This window comes from Anas acuta, chromosome 2 (assembly GCF_963932015.1).
Source record: "Anas acuta chromosome 2, bAnaAcu1.1, whole genome shotgun sequence".
Taxonomy (NCBI): Eukaryota; Metazoa; Chordata; class Aves; order Anseriformes; family Anatidae; genus Anas; species Anas acuta.
In genome coordinates, this window is record NC_088980.1 from 64,681,997 (window position 1) to 64,708,648 (window position 26,652).

A 26,652-nucleotide genomic window follows, 5' to 3' on the forward strand; every position below is an offset into this window, starting at 1 on the left:
GACCAGTCTGTGACAGACTCTCTTTTCTCCTCAGCACACGGCAATATTGCCAGTTGCTCTCCTGGAAATCCTTGCCACACCACATCGCTACCCAGCAAAGAAGAAGGGACTGATCCTATTAGGATGTGCTGCTTTTCTTTATATCAGTTGGTAAGAATTACATTTGTTGAAACATTTTCTTTGAGTAATCTGCTTTGAAAACAAGGCCAAACTCTATACTTATACTAAGTTCCCTCTCACACGTGGTAGACAATAGTCTGGTCTGTGGGTAAGTCATTTATAAACAGGTGAGATCCATGAAAACTATTTCCAGACACAGGCAGAGCAGGTTTCTCCAAACTCAGTTCAGGTTCTGAGACCACACTTTGTATCTCCTGCTCTTCTGGGGTCTCTTTAGAAAGGCAGCTAAACTGCCATAAACTGCAGGGCACTTTGAGTTATTCCTGCTGGGCTGGAGTTCTCCTTTCATCTCTACTAGTACCACCAAATTTACCCCTGCTTGTTGTCTTGCCTACTGCAAAATCACCAAATCTCAAAGGTCCAGGAGTCATGGGAGAAGAGGAAGAATATCAGTCACTCAGTTTGGTATTTGGCAGGGTCATGACTAGATTTAGAAACTTGAGTTAGAAAGTGATACTCAGAACCAGGTGCAAACTGACGGGTACCAAGGAGGCATCTATCCCACTACCACCTCCTACTCCATCAATGGAAAAATCTTATGTTCCCAGTGACATGACCCAATTTATCTCCAACCTGTTAAACTACATCTAACAGGGCGTCTGCTCTGTCCATAGCCCTCCATCCACCTCCTTTATGTGTCATACAGCCCTGGAGCTAGGCTTGCATCCATTCCTGCTCATAGCATTCATGCTCTAGTGCCGGGATCCAGAAGAATGGCCCATCCCATCTAACTACAGGCAGCTGCCAACGTTTCCAACAACTTGGAGACTCAGCTCTGGAATGGATCTGTGTAGTTTCAGGGTATGCTGTGCTATCAGACAGTTTCCAGAGCTTAGGAAGCACTTGGGGCCTAGGGTGAAGGACACAGAATAACTGATCAGTAGAGAAGGGATTTGTCCTCACACAGATCTTTCTGAGAAGCAGATGGAACTGTGTGGGGATCCAACCTTCCCATTTCTGCCCATCATTTAGCTAGAAAGCATCTTCATTGCACTGAATGACAAACTGGAATAGATGATAAGCGTCACAGATGAAACACTCTTGTGATTTAAAACCTATGAGAGTAGCTTTGGAAGCAATGGACTTTAGCACTATGTTATATAACCAAGTTTGGAGCCATTTATCCTAACCAAGGCCACAGCACAATGTGGTTACAATTGTGAGAGACACGTGTTGTCCCCCTAGGTTCTTTTCAGTCAATCCTGCCAGACATCTCGGAGTAAGCTTGAATTATCCACAGGACCACCAACCTTCCTGGCTCCCCAGCGAAAGTCCTGCCTTGGCCTTGTGGGTCACACATGGATGCAAAAGCAAACTGCTAGCATGCCATGCTCACAAGACAATCCCCTCCTGCCCCAGATTTCCAGCCAGGAAAAGTTAGTGGTGCAAAAAAAAAAGTTAGTTACAGGTGGAACCCGTACGATCAGATGTTGATCTGTTGATCGTCCTCCACATTTGAGTCACTGCAGTATCTTCTTTGAATTGATGTTTCATGGTGCTGCATGCATCCTGAGTTCCTTACAGTGCTTGTCCTGTGTCCCAGGACCCCAGCACCTGGATAAAAGCTCCTTAGGATTTCAGTGCTCTTGCTTTCTCTCCTCCTGAGGTACTGAAGAATCTCCCATCTCCCTTCCTTTTCTCTGCAACCAGAGACAAAAGATTTCCACTAATAGAAAAGCTTTTCAGTCTGTACACCAAAGTCTTAACACATGTAGAAATTTTATTCTTGGTCCTGCAACCTGCTGAATAAATAGCCCCATGTGGGTGCCTTATGTTTCACAAGCAATGCAGAGTCCTCTCTAAAAGCCTCTGCTTGAGCTGTCACTGTTGTCATCACACAGTCTCCTCCCTGCTATCGGTGGGCTGAGAACTGCCAATTCCCTGCCAGGCAGTGAGAAACCAAGCAGTAGGTGACTCCTTGCACCAGGTGCCTACCTCTGAGCAAGGCTTCGCTGTAACTTTGAATATCTGTATAGTTCAAAAAATAAAAAAAGGTGGTTTCCAGTCATGGAATATCTGGGCTAAGAGAACTGTTGTGCAAGTTAATTAATTCTTGCATGGATGGACCTTGCATTACCTGCTTGTATTAATGAATGCATTACTCCTGAAGTCATCACACTGAAAGCAATGAAGAATATACAAATTTTAGAACTGGCATTTTAAATCTTAGAAAGGAAGTAATAATAGCATGCCCTTCCCCATTTCAGTGGCAATATCAATTTAGTAATGAAGATCAGGATAAAATAAATATTATTCTTCACAATTGTACCTGTGTTTTTGGAGAAAAGATCAAGCTACCATTGTGAGGGAATATAAATCATTATACACTGCACACCATCTATAGGAAACTTAAATCACTATAGATTGCACATCATCAGCAAAAACCTGAAATCCAAAAAAAAAAAAAAATTAGCCCATTGAATCTAGAGACTGATAGCTTTCTTATAATATGCCCATATTTCACCTCTGTTAGGAATCAAAATATTTTTCCTTCACTGCATATTCATTTTCAGTTCATAACCTTTGAATTTTGAATTAACCAGTTTCAAAGAACTCATATGTGGCCAATATGTTTTCTTCTCCTTTTTAGACCTCCCATTTAATAATTCCGTAGTTTTTTGTTTGTTTGTTTGTTTTTGTTGTTGTTGTTGTTGTTTTGTTGTTGTTGTTTTGTTGTTTTGTTTTTTTTGTTGTTGTTTTGTTTTGTCTTTCTTCCCTCCAGCAAAGGTGGAGCTTCCATTAGCATATCATCTTCCTTTGGTATCTATATGCTGTCCCTCAGTCCTACAACACTTTGATAGCTTTGGTTATACCCAGGCTGTTATTTCAATCTATTTTCTCCATAATTCTGGGCATTGTATAATAACTTATTGCTGTAAAATCTTGGTAAAAATAGAAATGTGGAGAAATATAAAAAAATAAAAATATAAAAATATAAAAATATAAAATATAAAAAAATATGTTCAGAATAATAAGCCTCTGAATCCTACTTGTATGTTTAATAGGTGATTACCCACAAGGAAAAGCAATATGCATTTGCAAGTTATGGGGTGCATTTTATGAAATCCTTTGCAAAACAAACAAACAAACAAACAAAAACTGTCAATCATTCTGTGGCCAAAATAAGTAAACTCAAGAATCTGAAGATACGTCCCAATATAAAACCCTAGCTACATGCAGCTTCCACCAGATCAGAAAGCTGAAGGTGCTTTAGTGCTTCTGAACAGTCAAGCAATTTTTTAAGTTCAAATTTACAAGTTGAGGTTCTTCCTATCAGGCACTCCAGCTGTCCAAACTAGATCAAGATAATCTAGTTCCTCATTATACAAAGACATTTGTTACTCTCCGGTTTACTGTGAGAGACACATTAAGAAAATAGCAACCCCACAAGGTGAAGAACACTTGCTGACATCTGCACCTGGTCTTTCATGTTTCTGCTCAGCTTCCTCCTGGCCTTTGCACAGGCTTTTTTCTTTTTATTACTGTTTTGCAACACTATTTTTTTGGTGAGAGAACATCTCTTATATCAGGAAAATCAGTCTCTACACCTCACATTTGCATGCTCAGCCCAGACAGCTCTGCCACTAATCCCCTCCAACTCTCCAATTTACCCCTTAGCTGGGGATTAACATATCTCTCTTCACAGCCAAGGTAAAACACAGCCACTTTTATGCCCTACTCCTTCCTTCTATACTGGAAGAAATGAGAAGCCATCTATTCAGCTGTGTGGTTTTTTATTTATTTATTTATTTTTTTTTTTACCTTAGCACTCCCCAGTGTCTCATTTTAGTGAAACATTTTCACTCTGGTGGGTCAGCCAGTTGGACGCTTCACTTTGAGACATAACACTCCTGGCAAGGTGGCAGGCAGGGTGTCTTCAGGGAGAGTGGCATTGTATTCCCATCCCAGGCACACGATGGTGGTGGGTAAGGCAAACTCCACTGGTGTGTTTTCCAATCAAGAATTAAACCCTTTAGGACTTTTTTGACCCAAAGGATCTTTTTAAGAAAGTGTTGCCCTATACTAGAAACACAGCCTTGTAGCGATCACTGAAGACTTGCCATATTTTTAATATTCTTTACATTCTCAACTCAAATATATATAATTTAATCTACAGAAATAGAATTTTCTATGGTTTATATCTAGACACCATTTTAATGTTCTTAAATTCAGACACTTGCCACCAGCCACTCTTAAAATGTGTAAATAATGAAATTAATGTCAGTGAACTGGCAGCTACTACAAGACTCCTTTGGAGAGAAGAAATAGGCAGAACGGGCCTAAGTAGAAGAAAAGAAGCCCTATAAAGCAAACATATTCGTCCTCATCCTCTTCTTTCCTTCCATCTCCCAAATGATACCTTGTAAATAACTCTGGAACAAAAGAGCAAAGCAGGTACATCTCTTTCCCACCCACTTGTTTGTCCTCTCCTAATTTTGGATCAAGAGAAAAGAGAATTATGCTTGACCTGTTGACTCCTTCCCCATTTCTTCCCACTTCCCCAAAGAGTGTTCAACAGCAGCAGGATAGAGACAGTAAGAAAACACACTTTTGTCACCATATACTCTCAAGATCTCGATTGGGACTGACAAGCTGCAGTAACTGAAGAAGAAGCACATGAGAGTTTATTTGAATAAGCCTCGCTTAGCATAGTGAAATGCACACCTGTATTTCCAAGTATTTGACTATTTTACTGTTATTTTACTGCTGTAACAGCCAATGCCACGAGGGTTATGGCAGAACATTGTGTGCATTTCAAGCTGCACTGAAACCCATCTAATTTAGTAGCAATTCAATGTCCTTCACAGCAAATAGCCCAAAAGCAGAGGAGATGTATCAACAGCTGAACTAATTTTCTCTGCATTAAGATTGCTTGGATAACTTAGCCCTTTAGTAGTTAGAAATCAACAAGTGGTTCTTCTAACTGAATGGTCCTAACCAAAGGTCATTTCTCTCATTGTCTAGGGTCCTGTGGATCCATTTTGTAACAGGAGAGTGGGTATACCCTCTCTTTGCTTCCTTCAGCCCAGCTGGGCTAGGAGCCTTTTTCATCGGTAACTTTGCCATCATCATCTGTTTCTACAACTTTGGAGAGTTTCTCAACCGTATGATATGGGGTCAGTCCAAATTTTGTTTTTCACATCTATCTGTATGACAAAGAAAAAAAAAAAAGTAATCTACAATGAATTCCTGCGATTACTGGGGCAGGTGGGGAGAGGAGGAGGAGGACCCATGTACACTGGGGGTGGAGGTGGTGTTTGGGTGATTGAGATTGCCTGGTCCTGAGTAGTCACTAACAAACAAAACAAATCAGAGAAAGACTCCCAGCCCTCCTAAACAAACACGTGGGCCACTTTTCTCTAATATGGCTTGAGAAGCACCTCACAGCAGCATAATCACTGGATTTTGAATTCATTCTCAAACAATGGTCCAGAGAAGCAAAACACCACTGGCTAAAACTCTTACACCTGCATCACATGGTGTTTTTCAGAAAACATGTGATGTTAGTTAGGAATGGTTTACTTACAATTTATAGGAATGCATTAGCCTATCCAAGAGAAAGCACTGCAGTGTCTCTGTGGGTAAAGCAGCACTTCGGAAAGTTTTAACAGGCTGTTGAGAACATCTCCCTTTGGCTTCAGTGGTATAATCAGTAATGATTTAAAGAAAATGAGCCAGGCTATTTGAACAAGTGGGCAGTCAGAAAAAAAAATAGGTAGTTTAGAAGGATGACAGTTGGAAGAGAAAAGAGAACTGATGAAGCGTGAGACTATTGTTATTATTATATTTCCTTCTGGTTGCCTCTCTTCTTTTTCATTCAAGATTAAGTTTTTGAGGATGAAAGTGTTTCTGTCAGGAAAATGTGTGTATTTTATTTAGGACAAATGTGTGAACATTTGCAATTTCTTAAACTAGATTTCTGATGAAAGAAAAAGCCCTGCAGAAACACCTCTGAAAGTAAACAAGACAACCTCCCTCTGTTCTCAGGGAACATTTGATGCCTGATACATTTTGTGAAGTCTCACATGCCTGTCAAGCCAAAGTAGAGTGTCTGTTGCTAGTCTCTCACCATCCGTACTCAGCTACCTAAAAGCAGCATATTGACTTTCAAATGTGCTGAATAACTTCAGTGGTTCATACCTTTGCAAATAAGATGCTAGGTCTGCATGCCCATGTTTGGAAATTTTGGCCAAATGCTATTCTTGCGTAAATATGATATATGATGAAGATTGCTGATAACTGAAAACAGATCTGCAAGCATTCTGCACTAGCTCTGATTTAAGAGGCATTACATAAATAACAACTACTACTACCAGTACTTTTTGCCCTTTCTATTTAATCAGAAACTAAGCCACCACCACAGTGTCAGTCTTACATGAGATATCAGGACTTAATGTCATTTAAGTGTCAGATTTTTTTCATCAGTGAGTAAGTATTAGTAATTTCAGGTCTCAAGTGTGCCTGGTGCAACTGTTGAAGATAATCAAAATAAAAATAATTTGATTCCTAAGGTGTAAATTGACTCGGCTAAAAGTTATGCCAAGCAGAGATCAAATCAATTGTAAAAAAATAGATGCATTTTGAGCAATTGAGTAGGTAAATATATTCATGTAAGAAAGATATTAATTCAAGAGATTTCTAGGAAACTGGAGCAAACACACAATTTTCTTTTCTGTGCACACAGAAAGGCTGAAAAGCACTCCCAGTTGTGATAGTATTAATGTAACCTCAGAGAATATATATGAGCACAGCGTACATATATCCTCCATCAATGTCTGACGTGCTCTCACAGTCCAGGGAGGCTCTCTGTGTGTGGTGGATCCATCTGTCCATGTATACTTGTATTTTTCTCACTGCTTTAAATGTATCCTCAGCTCCTTACCTCCAGGACTGATGGCATTCTCTAGGCTTGCTGTACACCAATACAGAAAGCAGCAAGCTGCACCCCAATATCTGGCCACTCCATGGTATCTGAGCCTGCAGTTTGATAACTTGGGAGCTTTGGGAGCAATAACATCTCAATAAGTTCCAGCCCACCACTCCCCACTCTTTCCTACTCCACCATAAATGCCTGTTTCTGCAGTGGTTGTTTTTAACTCAGATAATTTTCCTGATCCATTTCCCAGCTGTGTCCACCCAGGAGAAAAGCAGCACTTCCTTAAGCTGGTATTGATAGCAAGATCCCAATAGTGTTGAAACACAGCCAGAGGGAAGCCATTCCAAATTACAGTGTGCCAGAGTCTTAATATATTCCTGACTGAGACAAATCTTCTGCTCAGCATTGCCAGAGTAAAAACAGCTGCAAATAGAATGAAGATGCAATTCCAACATACCTTTCTTGCAGCAAAAATGCCTCTGTGCACTTTTTTTCATTCTACTCATTCCCACCTCAACTTCCCATCCCAGTGGGAAAGATAATACAGCTAAAATAACCCTGTGGAAAAAACACACACAATAAATAATAATAATAATAATAATAATAATAATAATAATAATAATAATAATAATAATAATAATAATAATAATAATATGTTGTGGTGCTGGGAAAGGACAAAGCCCATCTGAGCTGTTGTGACCACCCTTTGCCCCAAAGGGAAAGGCTCAGGGGCACCTACTTCTTTTTCTTCCCTTCCCACTTAAGGGAATAAAACTGGCTGAGATTGTGCCCACAGTAACTGAGATAAGCTGTGTTTATTCGAGGATGCTCTGCAAGAGCATCAAACCTGATTTCCTGGTGGACTTCTATTCTGTGGAGGATAGCAGGCTGTAAATGGAGCTTGTCCTGTGTGTGCTGTGCTCTGTAAGGACTCTCCTCCATATTCTTTTGTAGCCTCAGGCCACTACCACTTCTGCTAAAACAAAGAGCACCAGCTACAAATGTTTATTTTTTTTCCACCCATAAAGGTATACTTAGCTCCAAATTATTGCAGAGTCCATGGATGGCAGCTTCCAGCTTTGAGCAAGGAATTTTTAAAGTTATGTCCTGTGCACCACCAAAAAGATGCAGTATCATTTCTGAAAGCAGAAAATACAGTTTAATAGTATAATCTTGTTTTTCCTTTTCAGAACAGCCAAAAGATGCCGGACCCTAAATTTGTTTTATTATTTATAGACAAACTGTTTCATATAGTATTAGTGGTTTTAAAAATGTATTATTTCTCATTTGCCTTTCCCTCCACTTGCACAGTTGGATTCATGGTAACTAAGGCAACCCAGCTGCACAGGCTGAGAGGCACAGAATATAGTACCATGTAATGACTTTTTTTTTTTTGTTTTAAATCCCAGAGTTTCTAGAGTACTAGACAATGTTGAGCAATACAGAAACTCCAAAGAGGATAATTGGAAACAATGGGCTGATTCTTTCACTGCCATAAATTTACCTCAGCCAAGAATTTGGCTGTAGGGCCTGAGTACCAAAGATGTACGGTGTGATAGCTTCTCTTGTTCCCTACGGGTAGAAAACTTCACTCAGGCAACTGATCTCACATTACTTTGACCAGCAAAACTGTAACCCTCTAAAGCAAAGCAAAGCAAAGCAAAGCAGCTTTACCTCAGGTTTGGCTCCTGGTGACACAAACAGATCCGCAGGAGACATTCAGATCAAAGTTCTCCAAATCAGACAGAGCAAAATTTCATATGAGGTTTCTTCTTTGGCACCAGTGTTTGAAGCTGCAGGGGATTAATTTGCCTTTTGTCTAGCAGACCTGATAAAACATTCAGCAGCTGCTTCATTTCAATATTTTGAAATGCAGGGTAATATGAGCAATGGGTGAACAACTAGCAACAGCTTCCCGCTCTGCAAGTGATTTAAATGCCTGCTGAGGGACACCTTGCAAATCACTTGCAAGGTTTTACACCCACAAGGTCTCTGCCAGATCCAGAGAAAATGTTCATCCCCAAGGACCTCTTCCCAAATTGTCCTCTGGGTGAGAACCTCAGGGCAGAAGGGAAGGCTGACTGTCAGAGCAGGGGCAACAGCTGCAGCAATCCCAGCAGCCAACCCCAACCCTTGGGGATCACTTTTCTCTGCAAGGGAAAGCTTTGGGCAGCAGCTGGCTGAGAAACACCAAGGACAGGGCAAAGCCAGTACTAACAATATTTCTAAAGTAGGGGAGGCAATCTGGTATATTGCAGTGGATAAGGCAGTACAATGAGGTTTGCATGAGCAGCAAGAACAGTTGCTCTCAGGAAAAAGAGGAAACCTAAAGCGGAATACATTTCTCATGCTCAGGGCATGCATGGATGTGCTCTTTCAGATCTTCTAGGAGTTCCTGAATATCTTGGAAAGACTAAGCTGAAATGTATTCACTCAAGGCTGAACTGAAGTTAGAGAACAATCTTTTCTTGAACATATTTTCCCTCTTGTTTTTGAAGTACTTTTGTGTGAAATGCATTTTACAGAACCACATAACATGTTTTACCAGCTGGTTGTTTTCCCTGGGTTTTATTTTTGTACGTGTGAAACCAAGCTCCCTTAACACCAAGTGGCCATCTATTGGGAAACCCAACCTGTATAATGGCAGATGGGTCTGTGCAAAATAAAGTAAAATCATAATGCAATCAAATTCTTGATGCTCTCATTTTCCCAGCAGCTACTGAGTTGAGCTTGCAGAAACCCAAGTGGCAAAGAGGGGATGCAAAGGGTAGCTGTGTAGGGTGAGAAGTTATTCTACTGGTGTGTTGGCACAGACTTATGAACAGCATGTTTTGTATGAACATTAAAAAGCTCGTGTTCCACAGGTAATTACCAATATAGATGCAGAATCCACCCTTCATTATTACAGTCCTCTTACTTCTTTACAGTCCAGCAGGGATTTTTAAACAGAGCCTCCTTAACGGAATACATTTGTTATATCTTGCCTTTAAAAACAGAGTATAACAGTCCAGGGTGTATCCATTTCTTTCATTGAACTAATAATGTTTTTGTTTATAGTATCACTATATTGCCAGTGACGAGTGGAATTCAAGTTTAAGAGGATTTAACAGCCCAGAGTTTGCAAACCACATACAAATACTTACTTTTGCCTCATCCATTCATCTTTGTTGTGCCACAATCTCGTGATAGCATATTTATATCTTTCATATTTGTCACTCCCCTAGGCTGCAGATTACCCCTCTGGCACAGGAGTCCAGCTATTTAAAGGAAACCTGCACCAGCTGTCACATGCCCTAGCGGTGCTGACAAGTTTATCTGATGATCCACTGGAGGAGGGAGGGGGACACATGGGCAGAAGCTGTGGCTACCCAGGGCTTACATTTTCATCACTAGGGACCCGACATTAACAGGTGCTTAGTCCTGTGTGTCGTTCCCTCCCCCCCCCCCCCCCCCCCCCCCCCCCCATATCTTTGTTCTGGTCAGCATAAAATACACGATCATTTAGGAGGGAAGAAATGCTGGGACTTTGTTGCATATCAGCTCAATTGCCACATGCAATGCAGGCTGGAGATAAATAAAATACAGCATTTACTGTGCTTCAGAGCCTCTGAGCTCTATAGACAAGGAAAGCACCTTTAAAAGAGGGTTCGTTGTGGGTAAATTGTCATCAACAGGGAAGAAGAAAGGCTGATACAGTTTCAGATGATAAGGGTTCCCAAACATAGTGGGTTATTTTCCACACTTGGTGCCCCATGGCAGCACATTTGGTCTCTGACTCAGAAAGCTGTGTCTGGCAGTAAGTCCTGTGCCATCCTGGCCAGCCATGTGAGCTCCAGACATACTAGCTACAGGGTTTAGTATCTGCTGCCTTTTCAGACAAGCTTTGATTCTTTTCATGTATCCTTGCACCAAACTAGGTTTGCTTGGTGGCAGATACTTTTTCCAGTAGCAAAGCACCATTATTCTCAATGGATGTGGTCCGTGGTAGATCGGAAGTCATTCCTCCAGAAACTGAGCAATCCTTCACTTGTCAGGTAGTCCCAGGCTCACTTGACTTTTGCAGCACTTTAGACACTAGCAGCTGGTCCAAACTGCCTTTCTCCTAATCTCAGGCAGGTTCAGTTCCCCAGTGCTGCTGACAGGCTGGGGACAGGTTCACATCCTCTGCCCAACAGCATGTTTGATCTATAAAAGGACTTCGTATTCTGCCTTTTTTTTTCTTTTTTATTTTTTCCTTTTTTTTTTTTTTTTTTTAAACAATCTGTTCTCCTCTGCCTTGGAACAGGAGATTCAATAGTAATACTGGACTACAAGCAGAAAAGCAAGTGAATGCTCCTTTTCAAGCCAATCTCTCCATGAATGCTGAAGCCATGAAGTAGAGGAAAATAAATGCAGCCGCGATAAATCCTTTCTCCAATGCACTGCAGCTTCTGGTGAAGCCATTATGTCATCAGATGTATGGAAAACTGGTGGAAAATATGAAATGTTTGCCTCTTACATGATAACTCCACAACTGCTATGAATCAGAAAATGGTGTTACACACATTTTACGTCTATTGCACAACATACATCAGGATGTGTCCATGGTTAAAACTTGTCACTGGTAAACAAACTCCCTCACAAGCTTGGCACTGCTTGGTGAGGGACCTGTAAATGCTAGCCAGATCTTGTTTGGATTGCCCTTAATCAGGTCTGAAAAAAAAATATGAGGAGGGATAATTTTAACACTGCTGTGACTTCTAGGCTAGATAGATAACAAATTGGACTAATAAGGACTGCAATTTGGAATGTCTGCTCAGAAAGTTCACCATGAAGCCAGATTCTTCTAATGAGAAACATTCTGGAATACTAATGTGCATAATATCTCCCCTCCATTTCAGAATGAAATCTGAAGGCAACACTTTTTTCAGATAATTTTGCAGCAAAAGTAACCTAATTATACTGACTGTATGATTGCTTTGACAGAAAGCATGTTAATTTAAAGCAGTGTTTAACATAAAGCTGCCTGCCATATAATTACACTCCATTCACATGTTTACTAATCTTGTTCAATATAGTTGATTTCTGTTATTAGCCCCAACATCTTGTTAACATCTAAAACACTGGAGATGTGCTTTGTAAACTCCAATAAACAGGCAAAACTGACAGTAGTGGAAGTGTTCTTTAATGTTCAATGTGAAAAAAGAATGATCTCTTTTTATATTTAAGATTAGCATTGCATTTAAATGAGGATTTGAAACTAGTTGCAGTACTTTGGTGTCTAAACTCTATCTTCATTGCCAAAACCCATAGCTTCTGTGTATTCAGTTCACTGGAGTGTTATTTTCATCTTTTTAATGCTGCTGTAGCTTAGCAAAAATGAAACACATTTTAAGCTGCCTGTGAGCAATGGAAGAAATTGTGTGTACATAAGATTGTTCTCCTCACCTGTTAAGCACCTGATAAAGTTTTAGTCTGTGTACTTGACACACTAGGACTAACCTGCAAAGTAAGTTAACTCAGTGAGATGTACACATTCAGCAGTTCTCATTTTATCTAGGTAACTTACTCCAGCTACCTTTGCAAGGGGAATACAGATAATTACACCCACCTTTTCTGTTGAAGTTGAACGCGAGTATGGAAAGGATCCAGCTGAAAGATGCTGGTCAGAGGAAATATTTCAGAGAGGCAGACAGATGAAAACCATGAAATGAATTAGGGAAGAGGAGAAAGTTCAGGAGATTCCTTATATGGTCGCATTTTATTATGGTTTAATATTTTTGCACTGATAGTCTAGTGCAAGCTTTTTAAATGTCAGAAGCTCAAAACAAAGCCTGATAAAGGGGCTGGTTCTTTCCCCATACCTTCAGCCAGAGAAGCTGAAGGGCAAACCTGAGCTCTTGTTTGTGCTGTGATTAACTGTGGCATCTGAGGCTGAAGACTTTCTTGATGGACTGCAGAAGTGTGAGGAGGATTGCTTCTTGCTTTGGAGAGGACTCAGGGAAGGCTTTGTTCTCTGTTATGTTCTGCATGCTGCTGGAGAAGGGGGAAGCTGGGTCTGAGTTATGTGCTTCGAGCAGGAGTTCAGGAATGCTTGTCTCCAAAACGCAAGTGCTGGTATCTCAGGTTGCTTTGCTCCTTTCTCTCTAACACACATGAAACTATGCAAGGAAGAAAGGATATATTGTTGATCACAAACAAATATTTCCCCCCTGATTTCAAAAAGGCTTTACTGATGTACACCAAGTAAGGATCTGGCCTTTATGACATTTACACTAGATTTCTCTTTCTCATTTTGTTTTGAGTAAGCATGCAAAGTCAGTCAGAACTGTTTATATATAGAAGCAGATTTTCATGGCTGTATGAATTAGAAGTTATTACTGAATGAGATGCCTGCCTACTCACACAGTGCAGCTGTATAGGAATCCTTTCATGCTGCTCCACTGTACACAGTCTAGAATGGGAAGAAAATTACCTGCCCTCAGCCAAACAAAAGGACTGCTGCTCAGACCCTTGGGTGAAAACACAGCAATTAATTTTTTCCTCTGTACAATGTGGAGTATGACAACCACAATTACCTAACACTCTTTAGACCTGCCACTTTTGTTTGTCAGAGGGAGAAAATGAAGGTTTAAATTCACTAGAGAGAAAAAAATCAAACAACAAAAACATACACAAAACATATAACCTACTGCTGGACTTTCTTTTTATAAAATTGTTTCTTTGTTTTGTTTGATAGTATGGGATAGATAGAGGAAAACTGATTGTTGTATGTGACAGAGCAGCTCCAGCAAATATGGACTAACCCCATATACTCACCCAGAGTTATTTCCAGCAGAAACATCTAGAAACCAATATCTACCATGTTGAGGAGCTTTCACTCCAGTGCACACCTTTGTAACAGTTTACTCCTGCAAAAAGCATAGACAAGTGCTAATTTATTCCCTCCCCAATTTCCAACACAGCTTTCTTGGTCTGGGTCTCTGCCAGGGCTTCAGGGTCACAATCTGACCTCAAAAACATAACTTAGGGCTGTTCCAAGCCTCCAGTGGAAGTTGCTGAAGATTTACTTTGATGGATATGGGGCCAGGATCTGGCATGCAGGTATGCATTTATGTTGTACCAAAGCATCTAAAATAGTTGCCCAGTGAGGTTAAAATTCAATTGGAGACCTTGCATTCACTTGGCAGAGCACGTAATTAAATAATTTGTGCCACAGAATTAACCAGCAGCTCTCAGGGGTATTGGAAAGAGAAGGCTTTTAGTCAACCCTGAGAGCCAAACAAAGACCCATTTCCCAGGCAAGGTATTCAATAGCCATTGGAATAAAGCAGTCACGTTCATCTGTGGATGGGATCGCAACCCTTTTTGTCAGCATCCATCCCTGCTGATCGTCTGCCCGCCCTCACCGTTGCCCAGCCTACAGCTGCGCCTTGCCGAGCACCGGGAGCCACCTTTCTTCACCTGCTCCCCTCCCAGCAAAGGGGACCCTGACCCGGCACCCTCACTTCGTGTCGGCTATCGACACCGGGACATTGTAGAGGTCAGACATTTTGGCTCTGAGGCGCCCCGGCGCCATCTTGTGGCCGCCCTGCGGTGCAGCCCCGGCGGCAGCGTTACACCTCCTTGCCGGAGGTGTCGCCTGGATGCAGCAGACAAACTGTCCCCAGCCCTGCACAAAAAAAAAAAAAAAAAAAAAAAAAAAAAAACATGTTTTGCCCCACTGTGCATCATCTCGCACACAGCAGCGTGTTATTAAGTCAAAATCACAGGGATAATAAATAGAAAGTGTGTCTTTTCGGTGAACACAGGCAACTAGGGAGGTGATCGTCCTTCTGTGCTCTGCTCTGGTGAGGCTGCATCTTGAGCACTGTGTTCAGTTTTGGATCCCTCAGTATGGGAAGGACATGGAGGCTCTGGAGCATGTCCAGAGAAGGGCTATGAAGCAGGTGAAGGGCCTGGAACACAAGTCCTGTGAGGAGTGGCTGAGGGAACTGGGGGTGTTCAGTCTGGAGAAGAGGCGGCTCAGGGAAAAAGACCATACTATTCTCTACAGCTATCTGAAAGGGAGTTCTGGGGAGCTGGGGGTCCGCCTCTTCTTGCAGATAACTAGTGATAGGACAAGGGGGAATGGCTTCAAGTTGCTCCAGGGGAGGTTTAGGGTAGAAATTAGGAGACATTTCTTCTCAGAAAGAGTAGTCAGGCATTGGAACAGGTTGCCCAGGGAAGCAGTGCTTTACTGTCCCTGGGGGTGTTCATGGAAAGGTGGGACATGGTGCTTAGGGACTTGGTTTAGTGGGTAACACTGGTAGTAGTAGGGTGATGGTCAGACCAGATGATCATTAAGGTCTTTTCCAACCTTAATGATTCTATGATGTAACAGCACACAACAGGAAAGAAACAACATTAATAGAGAGCATTATTTTTATGCACAGTCTTAAATATATATGTTTAAACAGATATTTCCAAATAATTTTGACCTCAAATTGTACATATCATGAAATGGATCTCAGCCTTGGGAGGAACAGCACCTAGGCTCTAACTGCAACATCACTAAAGCAGTTGCCTTGTTGCCAAACAATAGCTATCGTTCCTGAAGTAGCTAGCCAAAAATAATATGATGTGCAACTGCGTTCCCACTGTTGTTCTTGCAAGAGTACTTATTTCCAGAGTTGGCTGGGGATGGTGAACAACACAAATAAACCAAGGACAACCAGAACAACTTGAAAAGCATGTAGAAACAGGTGGAGTAGGAATAACATAGTTAGTAGGGGATGAAGGGGATGAAAGAGGATAAAAACATTTATACCAAAAGTTAGTGAAGAGTTTTAAGTTAAGCAGCTGCTTTTATGTTGTTACATAGGTGAAAGCAGAACACAAGTATTTAGGTGCTCTGCTTGTGTGCAGATTTGTGAGAATTGTCTATTAATCTTGAGCACGGTAGTTGCACACTTGCACCTTAAATGTTGCTTTTTGGCTCTGATTTTAGAGAGAAAATGAAATGCAAAGAGGAGAAAATATACAGAAAGCTGAGGTACTTTTCTCCTTTAGCTTTTCTCTCCCGTTCTTCAACTTTTACTATGACTTTGCCAGTGTTGATTCTCAAGACACAAATTTGAATGACTGTGAGGAACCATAAAAAGGCTACCTGGCCTGGCCTAGGGGAAAAAAGTTACTTGAAGGCAAAATATCTGGACATCACTGGCATCACAGACATGTAGCTATATACACATAGCCTCTGGCTTGTAGGAGGTCCATATTGAATTCAGAACTTCACAGAAAAGCATACAGGAAAAGAAAAAAAAAAAAAGTGAGGGATGTGGGTGGAAGGGGTGTTGTTCTAAATCTCTTCCTTAGTAACTGGTAACTGAACTTATTTGCTACCTGTACCGCAAAAAATACCCATGAAAGATTGGCTTATTTTTTTTGCTGTCAATAGTCCAGACAATGGCTGAGGCATCTTGGTCAACCATGGGAACTTCTGCACATTTTCTGTACATTTCTGGATATAAAATAAAGATGACAGTGCCTAGACTATCAATCTACCTTCCATCAGGAATACATTTATCTCGTTGATGAAGAACACCATGAAAGAAAAGACAAATCCACAGTTCATGGTGCAAAAATTTGATTTTCAAAGTCTTCATCTGTATTTCTACTTCTTGTCATCAGACTCAGTCATCCAAAGTCTCAGTTCTAGACTCTGACATAAACAGAGACAAGAACTTTGACCTAAGTTCAGAATCGTAAGTATAGGAAAACCAACATGGGCTAGAAGAAATCACTTCAACTCTCTCAGATGAGAGCTATTTTTATTTTTAAATTATAGTTTGAGTTTCTGACAAACCCTGACGCTGATTTCCATGTAATGCTCGCCAAGTATACCATATTTACTAACCACAGTATGTTTATTGCTGACAAAATGCTGCACATGCTTGCTATAATGGGCCCCTGTTTAGCCATTACTGGGTATTTGATAAATGATCTGCAGTGTTAGAAGGTCACAGAAGAATAGCAGAGAAACACTAAAAAACAAAAATTAAGGGGAAAAATGTCAGGCACCCAGTGACCAGAATGACTAGACTGTGAGAGAGACTCAGCTATGCTCTCTCTTTAAATGTGAAAATACCTTATAAGGGAGAAAAATATCACAACATTTAAAGCCCAGTCTGTAGGCAAAGTCTGTGCCGTTTAGTTGTCTCCCCCAAAGCCTGGTCCCTAGGGGGACCTGTGTATACTCAGCACAAAAGTATGTTCCACTGAACCCATGGGTGCAGCAAGTTCCTCCTTGGGGGACCAACATTCATACGTCCAGAGAAACACGCACGTGGGTTCAGGTCCGACCAGCCAAGGTGACAAAGTGTAAGCTCCTTCCAGAGCAGCAGAAAAGGAAATGACCTGGAGGAAATGTGCAGAACATTGTTTCACAAATGCACTGCTGTCATCAGCTGGGCAAAACAAACAAACATACAAAAAACAGTCGCAATGGAAATGAGATTGAACTGGTCATTACGCTGACAGAAAGAAATGCATTTCCATCTAATGGCTGTGGTGATACCTTTTAGGAGTTTTGGGTTTGTTTTGTTTAGTTAGTGGGGTTTGGAGCTTTCCAATTACCAGAGCATTCACAAAGTACTCCTACATTCTTGGTCTGTGCATATGAGTGCTGTCTCCTATTCCCAGATGAGAAAGACATTCTTAACAAATTGATAAGGTGGAACTTTCCCATGCAGTTGCTATCGAGCAATGGGAATGCTGCATGGCATGTTAGAAATGAAAAATATGCATCCGTTCTTTTCAACTTGGACTAGCCCTCCAGCTCCTCCTTGTCATCTCAGGGTCAGAGCAAAATCAGCAAACATCTCCCAGACTACAGCACTTGCTCCAGGAAATGCCAGATGCGGTCTCTTGCACTGGGTTTGATCCTTTGGCATGCCTGTCTTAACTGATGGGAAGTTTGTCAAGCAGGGAAAAAGAAAAAAAAAAAAAAAAAAAAAAAAAAAGAAAAAAAAAGTAGCTGAGGGAATAAAGACTAAAATGTCGTATTAAACCTAAGTAACAAGCTTGCAATGCTTCTTGTTTGTGTATTGCCTCATATGCTTTGAGGGGCAATTAGTAGAATGTAATTTCCCTCAGACTGGTGAATTACTAGCAGCACAGACCGAAAATCTCCAAGACTCAGGTTTACAGTGCTTGCAATGCACTCTTACAGGGATATTCATGCAGAAGGATTTTCCACTGAGCAAAGGGGAATTCCCTGCTTGATAACACACAATCACATGAAACATATAAAAATCCCCATTCCCAAAAAGTTGAAGAGGTGATTCAGGTTTGGACAAGTGGTTTGATCACAGAGCCATGTTTGCAATTAACTGAGGGGTTCCTGCCTTTTAGCCCCACTGGCAGTGAGCTCTTGGTTGTGCAGGGGACAATCAGTGCTTTCCAAGCACAGGCAGTGTGGAGCAGCAGACTGGAGGCCAAATCTTGCAGCACCCTGCCGCTGAGAGCAGGCAGACACCGTGGCCAGCTCAAGGACTCTGCTTCCTGCCATTGTTATCACTGCAGCCTGGAATTTCATCCAAATGGATTTGACCCCTCCGCTAAGCAGCCAGCACGTATTTCCTAGATTAGGGTATTCCGGTGTGAGGACAGGATGGCGTGGGGGGCTTGGGAGGGGAGCAGCCTGCTCCCTTCATGCCAAAGTGACACAAGCATGTTGTTACGTGCTGGAGTCCTCATTTGGCATGCTGCTTTCTGAGGAACAACAGCTCACCCAGCTGATGCTGATCTGTGCACCCAGAGTATGTTTCTCCTGCAGCAAATGCAGAAGGAAAGAGAAAATAATGGGAAGGATGCAGTTCTTCAGTTGGGTTGCACTTAGTTGTGATAGAAATTCAGTAGGCGCCACTTATGGCCTGCACTTTAGGAAGATTCTGTTCTTATTTCAGGTTTTCAAGACTGATATGCACTGTGCTTTCTTACAGCACAGCTTGCCTCACCATGTTTGCATGCAGACTTTATTTCTGCAAACACTGTATATTGGTTTTGCACAGCATTCCCCTGCACAAGAGCTGGCCTTGTTTTTTGCCTGTGAGATACCCTCTTTGCAACCCTTTCTTTGCAGGATTTTATTTAATCCATGGGATCACTTTAATAATGGTTCACTACCAGTAAGCCTCTGTTATCTCAGATGATGCTCCAGTTCCACAAGAATACATCCCAATGGTCCTTGCCTCACGAATTGACGGCCAAAGCCACCCCAAAGATGACTGCTGTTTTTACCTTTTTTGAGCCTTATATTCAGCTTGGTCCTGTTCTCAAGTATCTCCCTCTTTTCCCCTTCATATTTGTACCAGAGTACACCCTACTAAAATTCCCTTTGCCATACTTTTAACTAGCCCTCAAAACATAAGGAGATGTTACATATAACCCAGAATAACCACCAATTAGCGTGACAATCTGCTTCCAGCTGCCCCATTTAGTCATTCTTCATTCTATTCTCCCAGCTTTCCTGTAAGAGAAACTTCAGTTTCTTCCTTGACAAGACTGCTGATGTCCAAAGGTCACTGTCACCACTTTAACCCATATCATCCAACTTGTGCACATTCTTGAACACATTTCTAAAAGCTAAATATTGAAGAGACCACTTAAATTTGAATCCAAGCTATGCCTTTGGAGATCTTCTTAGTTCCTCCTCCAGAACAACCTCTCATTCCTTGTAGGAGTTGGAAACATTAGGACCACCTTGCTCCTCTCCTGTAAGTCAACCTTTCCACATCTGTCTTAAACAGAATATTTTGAGTTAACAGAAAACCTTCTCACTTTTTTTTTTTTTCCCCCTCCTTCTCTATCCCATACTTCACTCCCTATCAGATGCCAATCACCCACTCTCTACAAAGAAGCATATTCCCTCTTCCTTCCCCTCAGGACCTCAAAGAAGCATTGTTTCTCTTTACTCTCCAGTTCTAAACTTCAGCTCTAATGCAGGCACAGCAACGTTATAAACATTAACAATCCTAGCTAATGAAAAGCTATTCAGGGAAAGGTTTATGTTTGCTATGTTTGCTATGTATTGATAGAGTTTTTGACATCCCAGAGCCTTCCTTGTAACTTTAAGCATGAGTCAATGTCAGAGGATACTGATCATAATCTGTTTCAGCAGATTGATCTTCCCCCTAAGAGCATATTAAACAACGTTTTGTTTGAACAGATCTGCAAATACTTTGGGTAGGAACATCAGCTGTGTGTCAGCATAGCTCTATCTGAAGTTAGTGGTATCAAGTCAGTTTACGTCTGGAGTCACTGACCTAGCATAAAGTTTCTTTCACTTGAGAAAATATAAATATCCCCAAAATATTAACTAAGCCTGAAAATGAGATTAAGACTTTAATATCACATTGCAACCAGGGAAACAGACTTGAAAAGACAAACCCCAGATACTCCATCATATCCACTGCTTCTGAATGGGGGTATGTGAAAACACATCTAGACTGAATTTTCAGTGCAACTCAGCACAACAGAAGACAGGGAAAATGCTTGCCTGACAGCACTTCTGATGGCCATGCCATAGAGGGTCTCATACTGTGTTACCCTAAAATAGAAAATCATAAACCAAGAGCTACATTCAAAGCACACAAAGCTAGAAGTTCTGATCAGAGCACTGCAGGCTTAACAGAAAAGGATCTGGGTCTCCCAGCACAAGACCCCCGTTTCACTCCCTTTGTCTTTATTGGGCTTTAGATCAATGCAGGCAAAAAGGCTTCCTCTGTACCAGGCTTTAACTTTGACCATCCACTCAACCATTCATTCTCATAATCATATGCTATTATTATGGTTTTAATTAGCAAAGGTTATACACCTAAATCTATTGTTTGAGTAAAGTTTTGGCCACAAAGTCCACATGATCATACAGAGATGAAAACCAAAGTCATCAAGTAATCAAGCTCAATACTTTTGTTGCAAATACAGCACCATATGTGTTTTATTCACATATACCTTCCTTTCCTGCCCTGTCTTCCTCCAAAACCCTACCACCAGTTTATTGTTGCTTTGCTGTGATCAGGAATTCCGCATCATGCAGAGAGCTGAATAAAATTCTCTCTCTGTACCAATCTAAACTGACATTTTGACAGGGGCATGCCTTGGTAGCAGTGTGGCAGTAAATGATGTTATAGCAAAGAGACGCCATTTGAACTGATAAGGTATATTGCTTGCAGCTGCACTGCATGTGTTCAACCTCAAGCCAGGCTGCTCCTACCCAATGGATTCAAGTACTATAATAGACTGAGAATTCTTCTTGTGCCAAAATAATGACAGATAAAGGGAGCTGGAGTTTCTTCCCTTTTTACTCTCATCCAGCCTCCAAAGAAACAAACAGCTTAATCACACATGTACACAAACAAGTATTTTGAAATAAAAGTGCACAGAGAAGATTGAAATGGTAGAACAAATTCTGTTCTTAGTTGCATTATCAATAGCCATGTAAAACCTATATAAAAATTTTAATCCCTGCCATTTTAGAGAACTTTCCTCTTCTGATTGTCTGATTAATCTACAGAAAGTGATTATTACCTGACACTCCACTCCATATGGCTGTTTTCTTATTTACATTTCACATAACTTGGACTGCATCATTGATTAGCCCATTTTACATTTATATTCCACCTGTCATTTTTGCTTGTTCATTTTCAGCTTCTTCATATAGAGAAGTTGTTTATTAGCTCTTCTTGAGCTCTTCAGCTTGAGATGAAAGGATGCTAGCTACTCTCAAATCCAGCAGTGTTACCTTTCTCAAAATGCTTTTAAATCAAGGTTTATTCATGTGCCATTACAGAGGATAACAGACCTGTTGTTAGCAAAACACTTCATGACTGGAACAGAGTGGTTACCTTCTTCATCATGAATGCAACCAGGAAGTTTTCTCCACAGAAAACCACATTCAGCTTAATACTTACCCTTTTCCTCAAGGCTTTGAGGGGTTACAAATAATGTAACAAAACCAGACTTTTACAGATCAGTCAGCATCTCAGAACAGATGAAGCCAAGTCCTTAGCGAGTACTATTCTTGGAATCCCCAGAAACATGAAGGAAAAAGACACAAGGAATTCTCTGTTAAGAGATCTGAAGTTAGGTGTGACAGAGCAGACAGACAATTTTTTATCTTTGTCAAAAAATAAGGGGAACAAATGGCTTAGGATTCCTCAAAAAAAGTGCAATAACTAGCTTGGATCAGAAAAAGAATAGTAATTAATATTCCTCTCCTTTAGGATATGTTTTGTTTTCTCAGGTGTTTTTTTTTTTTTTTTTTTTTTTTTTTTTTTTAATCACAGTATTGATTAGTTTTGATTTAATCCAACTTTGCTTACAACTACTCACCCATAATGAGGTCAATTTTTCTTCCTCAAACACAAATAAGCAGCAATATCCTTTTAGCATAGTGGGTATCAAGCAGTATTGTGACTTTTTGGAATTTGCCAGTTCAGAAATTAATAGAAAATACTCTTTATTCTTAATAAAAATACTCTTTATTATACCTATTTTTTTAAATCTCTCCCTCACTTTAATACTAATAAAAGTGATGGATATCTAAACTGGGCAGCTAACAGAGACAAAAAGTACATTCAAAACAGCCTCACAGTGGTAAGTAACACCCATATTTCATTTAACTTAGTATAAGTGAAACACCCCCTAGCTTGCATATTCCAAGTAAACTTTTCGTTTCCTACAAAGCACAGAACAGTTTGTGCTTAATGAGTAGCACTCATTTCTTTGTTAGTTATACCATTTCTAAAAAAATACAATTTCCAATAAAATTGGTCTGTCACTGTATCAAATTCACATCAGAATGAAAAATGAGTGGCAGACATTAGTTTTGTGCTGGAGACTTGTTGCTAGCTATTTCATTTCTGTACTTTGACAATGTTCATAATTAAATATGATGGGCACAAAAACTTACTTAACATTAAACTAGTATAACACACAGTTCCTCAGGAAGGCCAGAATACCAGATATTCCCACTTCAGGCTTCTTTTGCTTCTCAATGAGCAGTGGCAGGAGTACATAATTGCATAAGTAACGTTCACTTGATGAATCTAGACTCTGATTGAGATAGCCCTCACATGTAACATCTAATCATCACAAGGCACTGTAGTAAAGGGAAAGGTGAAACGGGAGTGGAAGAATGGCATCTGTCTCAGACAGATGATGAGAAGGCTGCCCAATGGGTATCTTCAAAGTGCCAGTCAAAGAATCACAGAATATCCCAATCTGGAAGGAACCTACAAAGATCATTAAATCCAACTCCTGGCTCCAAACAGGAGTACCTAAAAATTAGACCATGTATTTGAAAGTGTCATCCAAACACTTCTTGAACTCTGACAGGCTCAGTGCTTTGGCCACTGCTCTGGGGAGCCTTTTCCGGTGCCTGACCACCCTCTCAGTGCAGAACCTTTTCCTAACACCCAGACTGACCCTCCCCTGTCACCGGTCCATGCCATCCCCTTGGGTCCTGTTGTGGTTCACCAGAGAGCAGAGCTCAGTGCCTGCCCCTCCGCTCTTCTTGTAAGGGAGCTGCAGGCCGCCATGAGGCCTCCCCTCAGTTTCCTTTTATCCAGGCCAAGCAAACCAAGTGACCTCAGCCACTGCTCCTACATCTTCTGCTTTAGACCCTTCACCACCTTTTTAGCCCTGCTTTGGATGCTCTCTAGTAGTTTTATGTCCATCTGATACTGTGGTGCCCCAAACTGCACACAGCACAAGGTGAAGCCGCACCAGGCAGAGCAGAGTGGGACAATCCCTTCCCTCAGCCAGATAGCAGTGCTGTGCCTAATGTATGCTGGGATATGTCTGGCCCTTCTGGCTGCCAAGGCACACTACTGGCTCACATTCAACTTGCCATCAATTAGAAACCACAGATCTCTTTCCACAGGGCTGCTCTCCAGCCTCTTATCCCCTACCTTGTCCCAGGTACAGAATCCAGCACTTACTGTTGTTAAACTTCATGCTGCTGGTGATTGCCCAGCTGTCTAATTTGTTAAGATTGTTATATATGGAGTGGTAATTTGTGTCGAGAAAATGGTTGATATTAATAAAGAAGGGGGAGATTTGGGAATGTGGCCATGGGGGTTGGAAAACCCCATGATTGAGATAACATTAGACTCTTAACGACGAGGCCATCAGGAATATAAAAGAGTTTAGAGGGAACAAAGAAGGGTGATTCAGGAGACTCCATGCAGTCTCAGGGTTTCTTGTTCCCCAGCTGGTTCTCTTGTTCTCCAGCCATTAAGGCATGGATGTTTCTGGGTGTTTGCTGTTGTTGTTACATTCCAAGTTGTTTGACCAATGAAAAGTTGTTTTGAAAAGAACTGCTGTGGAGAGAAGGGTATAAGAGGGGAGCCTGCCCTCAAGATAAAAAAAGGCAACACGATGGAGTTATGATCAATAAAGAAGCAGAAAGAAGGAATGAAGAGGAACAGGCTGGCAGAATGGAGACCAGGAAGGGAACAGGCATTTTGACAGCTTCATGAAGATAGGTTCGGCCAGACTCAGCAAACTGCTCAGAGAAGCTCATACAGAAAGTCGCTGGGAATAGGCGCACTGGAGCTGGACAGAAGCTCGAGCTGAGAGAAGCGGACCTGTGCACACAACTGCCTCTCGCTGGTAAGCAGTTGTGCATTATGGGGAATCATGCGTCCTTAGGAACAAAGACTGTCCTGGTAACCTTACAGCTTATTCTCCTCATTAACAAATGGACAGTTTATGAGCCTGAAATATGGGACGAAATTGATGTCAAGGTGTGGGACTCTGCAACTAAAAATGATGAGAGCAATCTCTGAGGCCTTAAAGAGCCATGTGGGACCACAGTCTGAAACGTGTGGCTTGCCAGATAGTGAGGGAGCTGCGGGCTCCTTTACTGATCCGACTGCTATGCCATTGGCCCCTCTGCTGCTACAGCCATAGAAGGCTTTTGCTGTTACACCCCCTGTTGACCTGGACGTGCCTTTTGACCCAGGCCTCATTGGCCTTGAAAAGGAGATGGATATGTTTTTCTTCGATTTGGGAAGAATGAGATTCATAAAGCCTGAAGACCAAGTTGCTTGACAACTTAAAGCGAGACATATTGTTCAAAAGGAATGGTAAATGGAGACTGTTATGTTATGGAACTTAAAGGACTGTTTGTTATCTTTCCTGATTGTATGTATGTATAGGCATACTCGGGTTTAGTATGTACATGTAAAAGTGATGTTCTTAGAATGTTTGATGTTTGTGTGTGCGTGTTGGTGGAGTGTAGACTCCTGCACTCCCAGTGCTGTTTACTTGCCTTTTATACCTTTTAGAAATATTTGTTTAATAAATATTACAAAATTCAGATTGAAATCAGACTTCATTTATAACAACATCATCTTGCAAGGCTTCACCACCCTCAAGGGAGTCAACAGTTTCTACTAATTTAGTTTTGTTTCCAGACTTACTCGGTATGCATTCAAGTTGTGAATCCAGGTCATGCATAAAAACATTGAACTGATCCTAAAATGGAGCCCTGTGGAACCCCACTAGTGACTGGCTGTCAACCTGATGTAACCTCACTTATTCTAACTCTTTGAGCTCAGTCATCTAATTGTTCACACATCATTCTATGTATTTGTCCAGCTGTACATTGAAGATTTTGTCCAGACAGGTTCTGATAGAGCAGAAATCTTTGCTGAAATCAAAAAACATTGTATATGCTGTCTTCCCTTGGTCAAACAGATGGGTAAACTTGTCCTAGAAAGAAATTAATTTAGGATTTTAATAAGTTTGGAAATTAAAAAGAAGTGATCTCTTGTAACTATTTAGTCAAGGGGACTCCAGACATGGGATGAGGTTGATAGCTGGAGCCCAGGCCATATGAGAGAAGGTGGAAGGCAGTCCCACTGCCAGAGGGGAAGCCTTTCTTTCTGGTTAGAAAAATGGCATGGGGGAGCCATTACCAGGAAAAAGGCTCTGTGCATGACTGCATTCACCTGGGAGGTGGTGGTCATCCCTCATTGCAGTGCCCTTCTCCGGGCCATGTCTCACCCATGGGGTAATGGCTGGAGGCTATGTCACCATGACCTTCAGAAAACAATGTGGGGCCCAGGAACACCAATCATTCAGAGAACAGTGTGGGGCCCAGGAACACCAATCATTCAGAGAACGGTGTGGGGCCCAGGCATGCCTACCATCCTGAGAACAGTGTGGGCCTCAGATGTCTAAAATATAGAGAACAGAATCTAAGGGTATTTATTTTAAAATGGCCAAACAGGGGCTTCACAACATGAGAAGAATATAAAACTATTAGAGAGAGTCCAAAGGAGGGATACAAAGACAGTGAAGGTTCCAGAGTAGAAGACACGAGGAGTGGCTGAGGTCTCTTGGTTTGCTCAGCCCAGAGCAGAGCAGGATGAGGGGAGGCCTCATGGCGGCCTGCAGCTCCCTCACGAGGGTAGTGGAGGGGCAGGTGCTGAGCTCTGCTCTCTGGGGATGGCGACAGGACCCGGCGACAGGACCCAAGGGAACGGCATGGAGCTGGGACAGGGGAGGGTCAGGCTGGGTATGGGAAAAGGCCCTTCACTGGGAGGGTGGTTGGGCACTGGAAC

The 26,652-nt window shown here is 41.5% G+C and overlaps 2 protein-coding genes across 4 annotated transcripts in view; one reads left to right on the forward strand and one right to left on the reverse strand.

Moving 5' to 3' along the window:
* ADTRP (androgen dependent TFPI regulating protein) overlaps positions 1-12,202 on the forward strand; it is a 33,566-nt gene extending 21,364 nt beyond the window's left edge. For 2 of the 3 annotated variants that reach the window (XM_068670529.1, XM_068670527.1), the window contains 3 exons: positions 35-150; positions 5,146-5,297; positions 11,343-12,202. In XM_068670529.1, the coding sequence (XP_068526630.1) occupies positions 35-150; positions 5,146-5,297; positions 11,343-11,386 (312 nt within the window). In that variant the 3' untranslated portion in view covers positions 11,387-12,202. The remainder of the gene's footprint in view (positions 1-34; positions 151-5,145; positions 5,298-11,342) is intronic. The other variant, XM_068670528.1, reaches the window with a different exon arrangement.
* Positions 1-26,652, reverse strand: part of LOC137850495 (CLIP-associating protein 1-like) — a 182,595-nt gene that overhangs the window by 55,747 nt on the left and 100,196 nt on the right. The gene's annotated exons all lie outside the window — the stretch shown is intronic.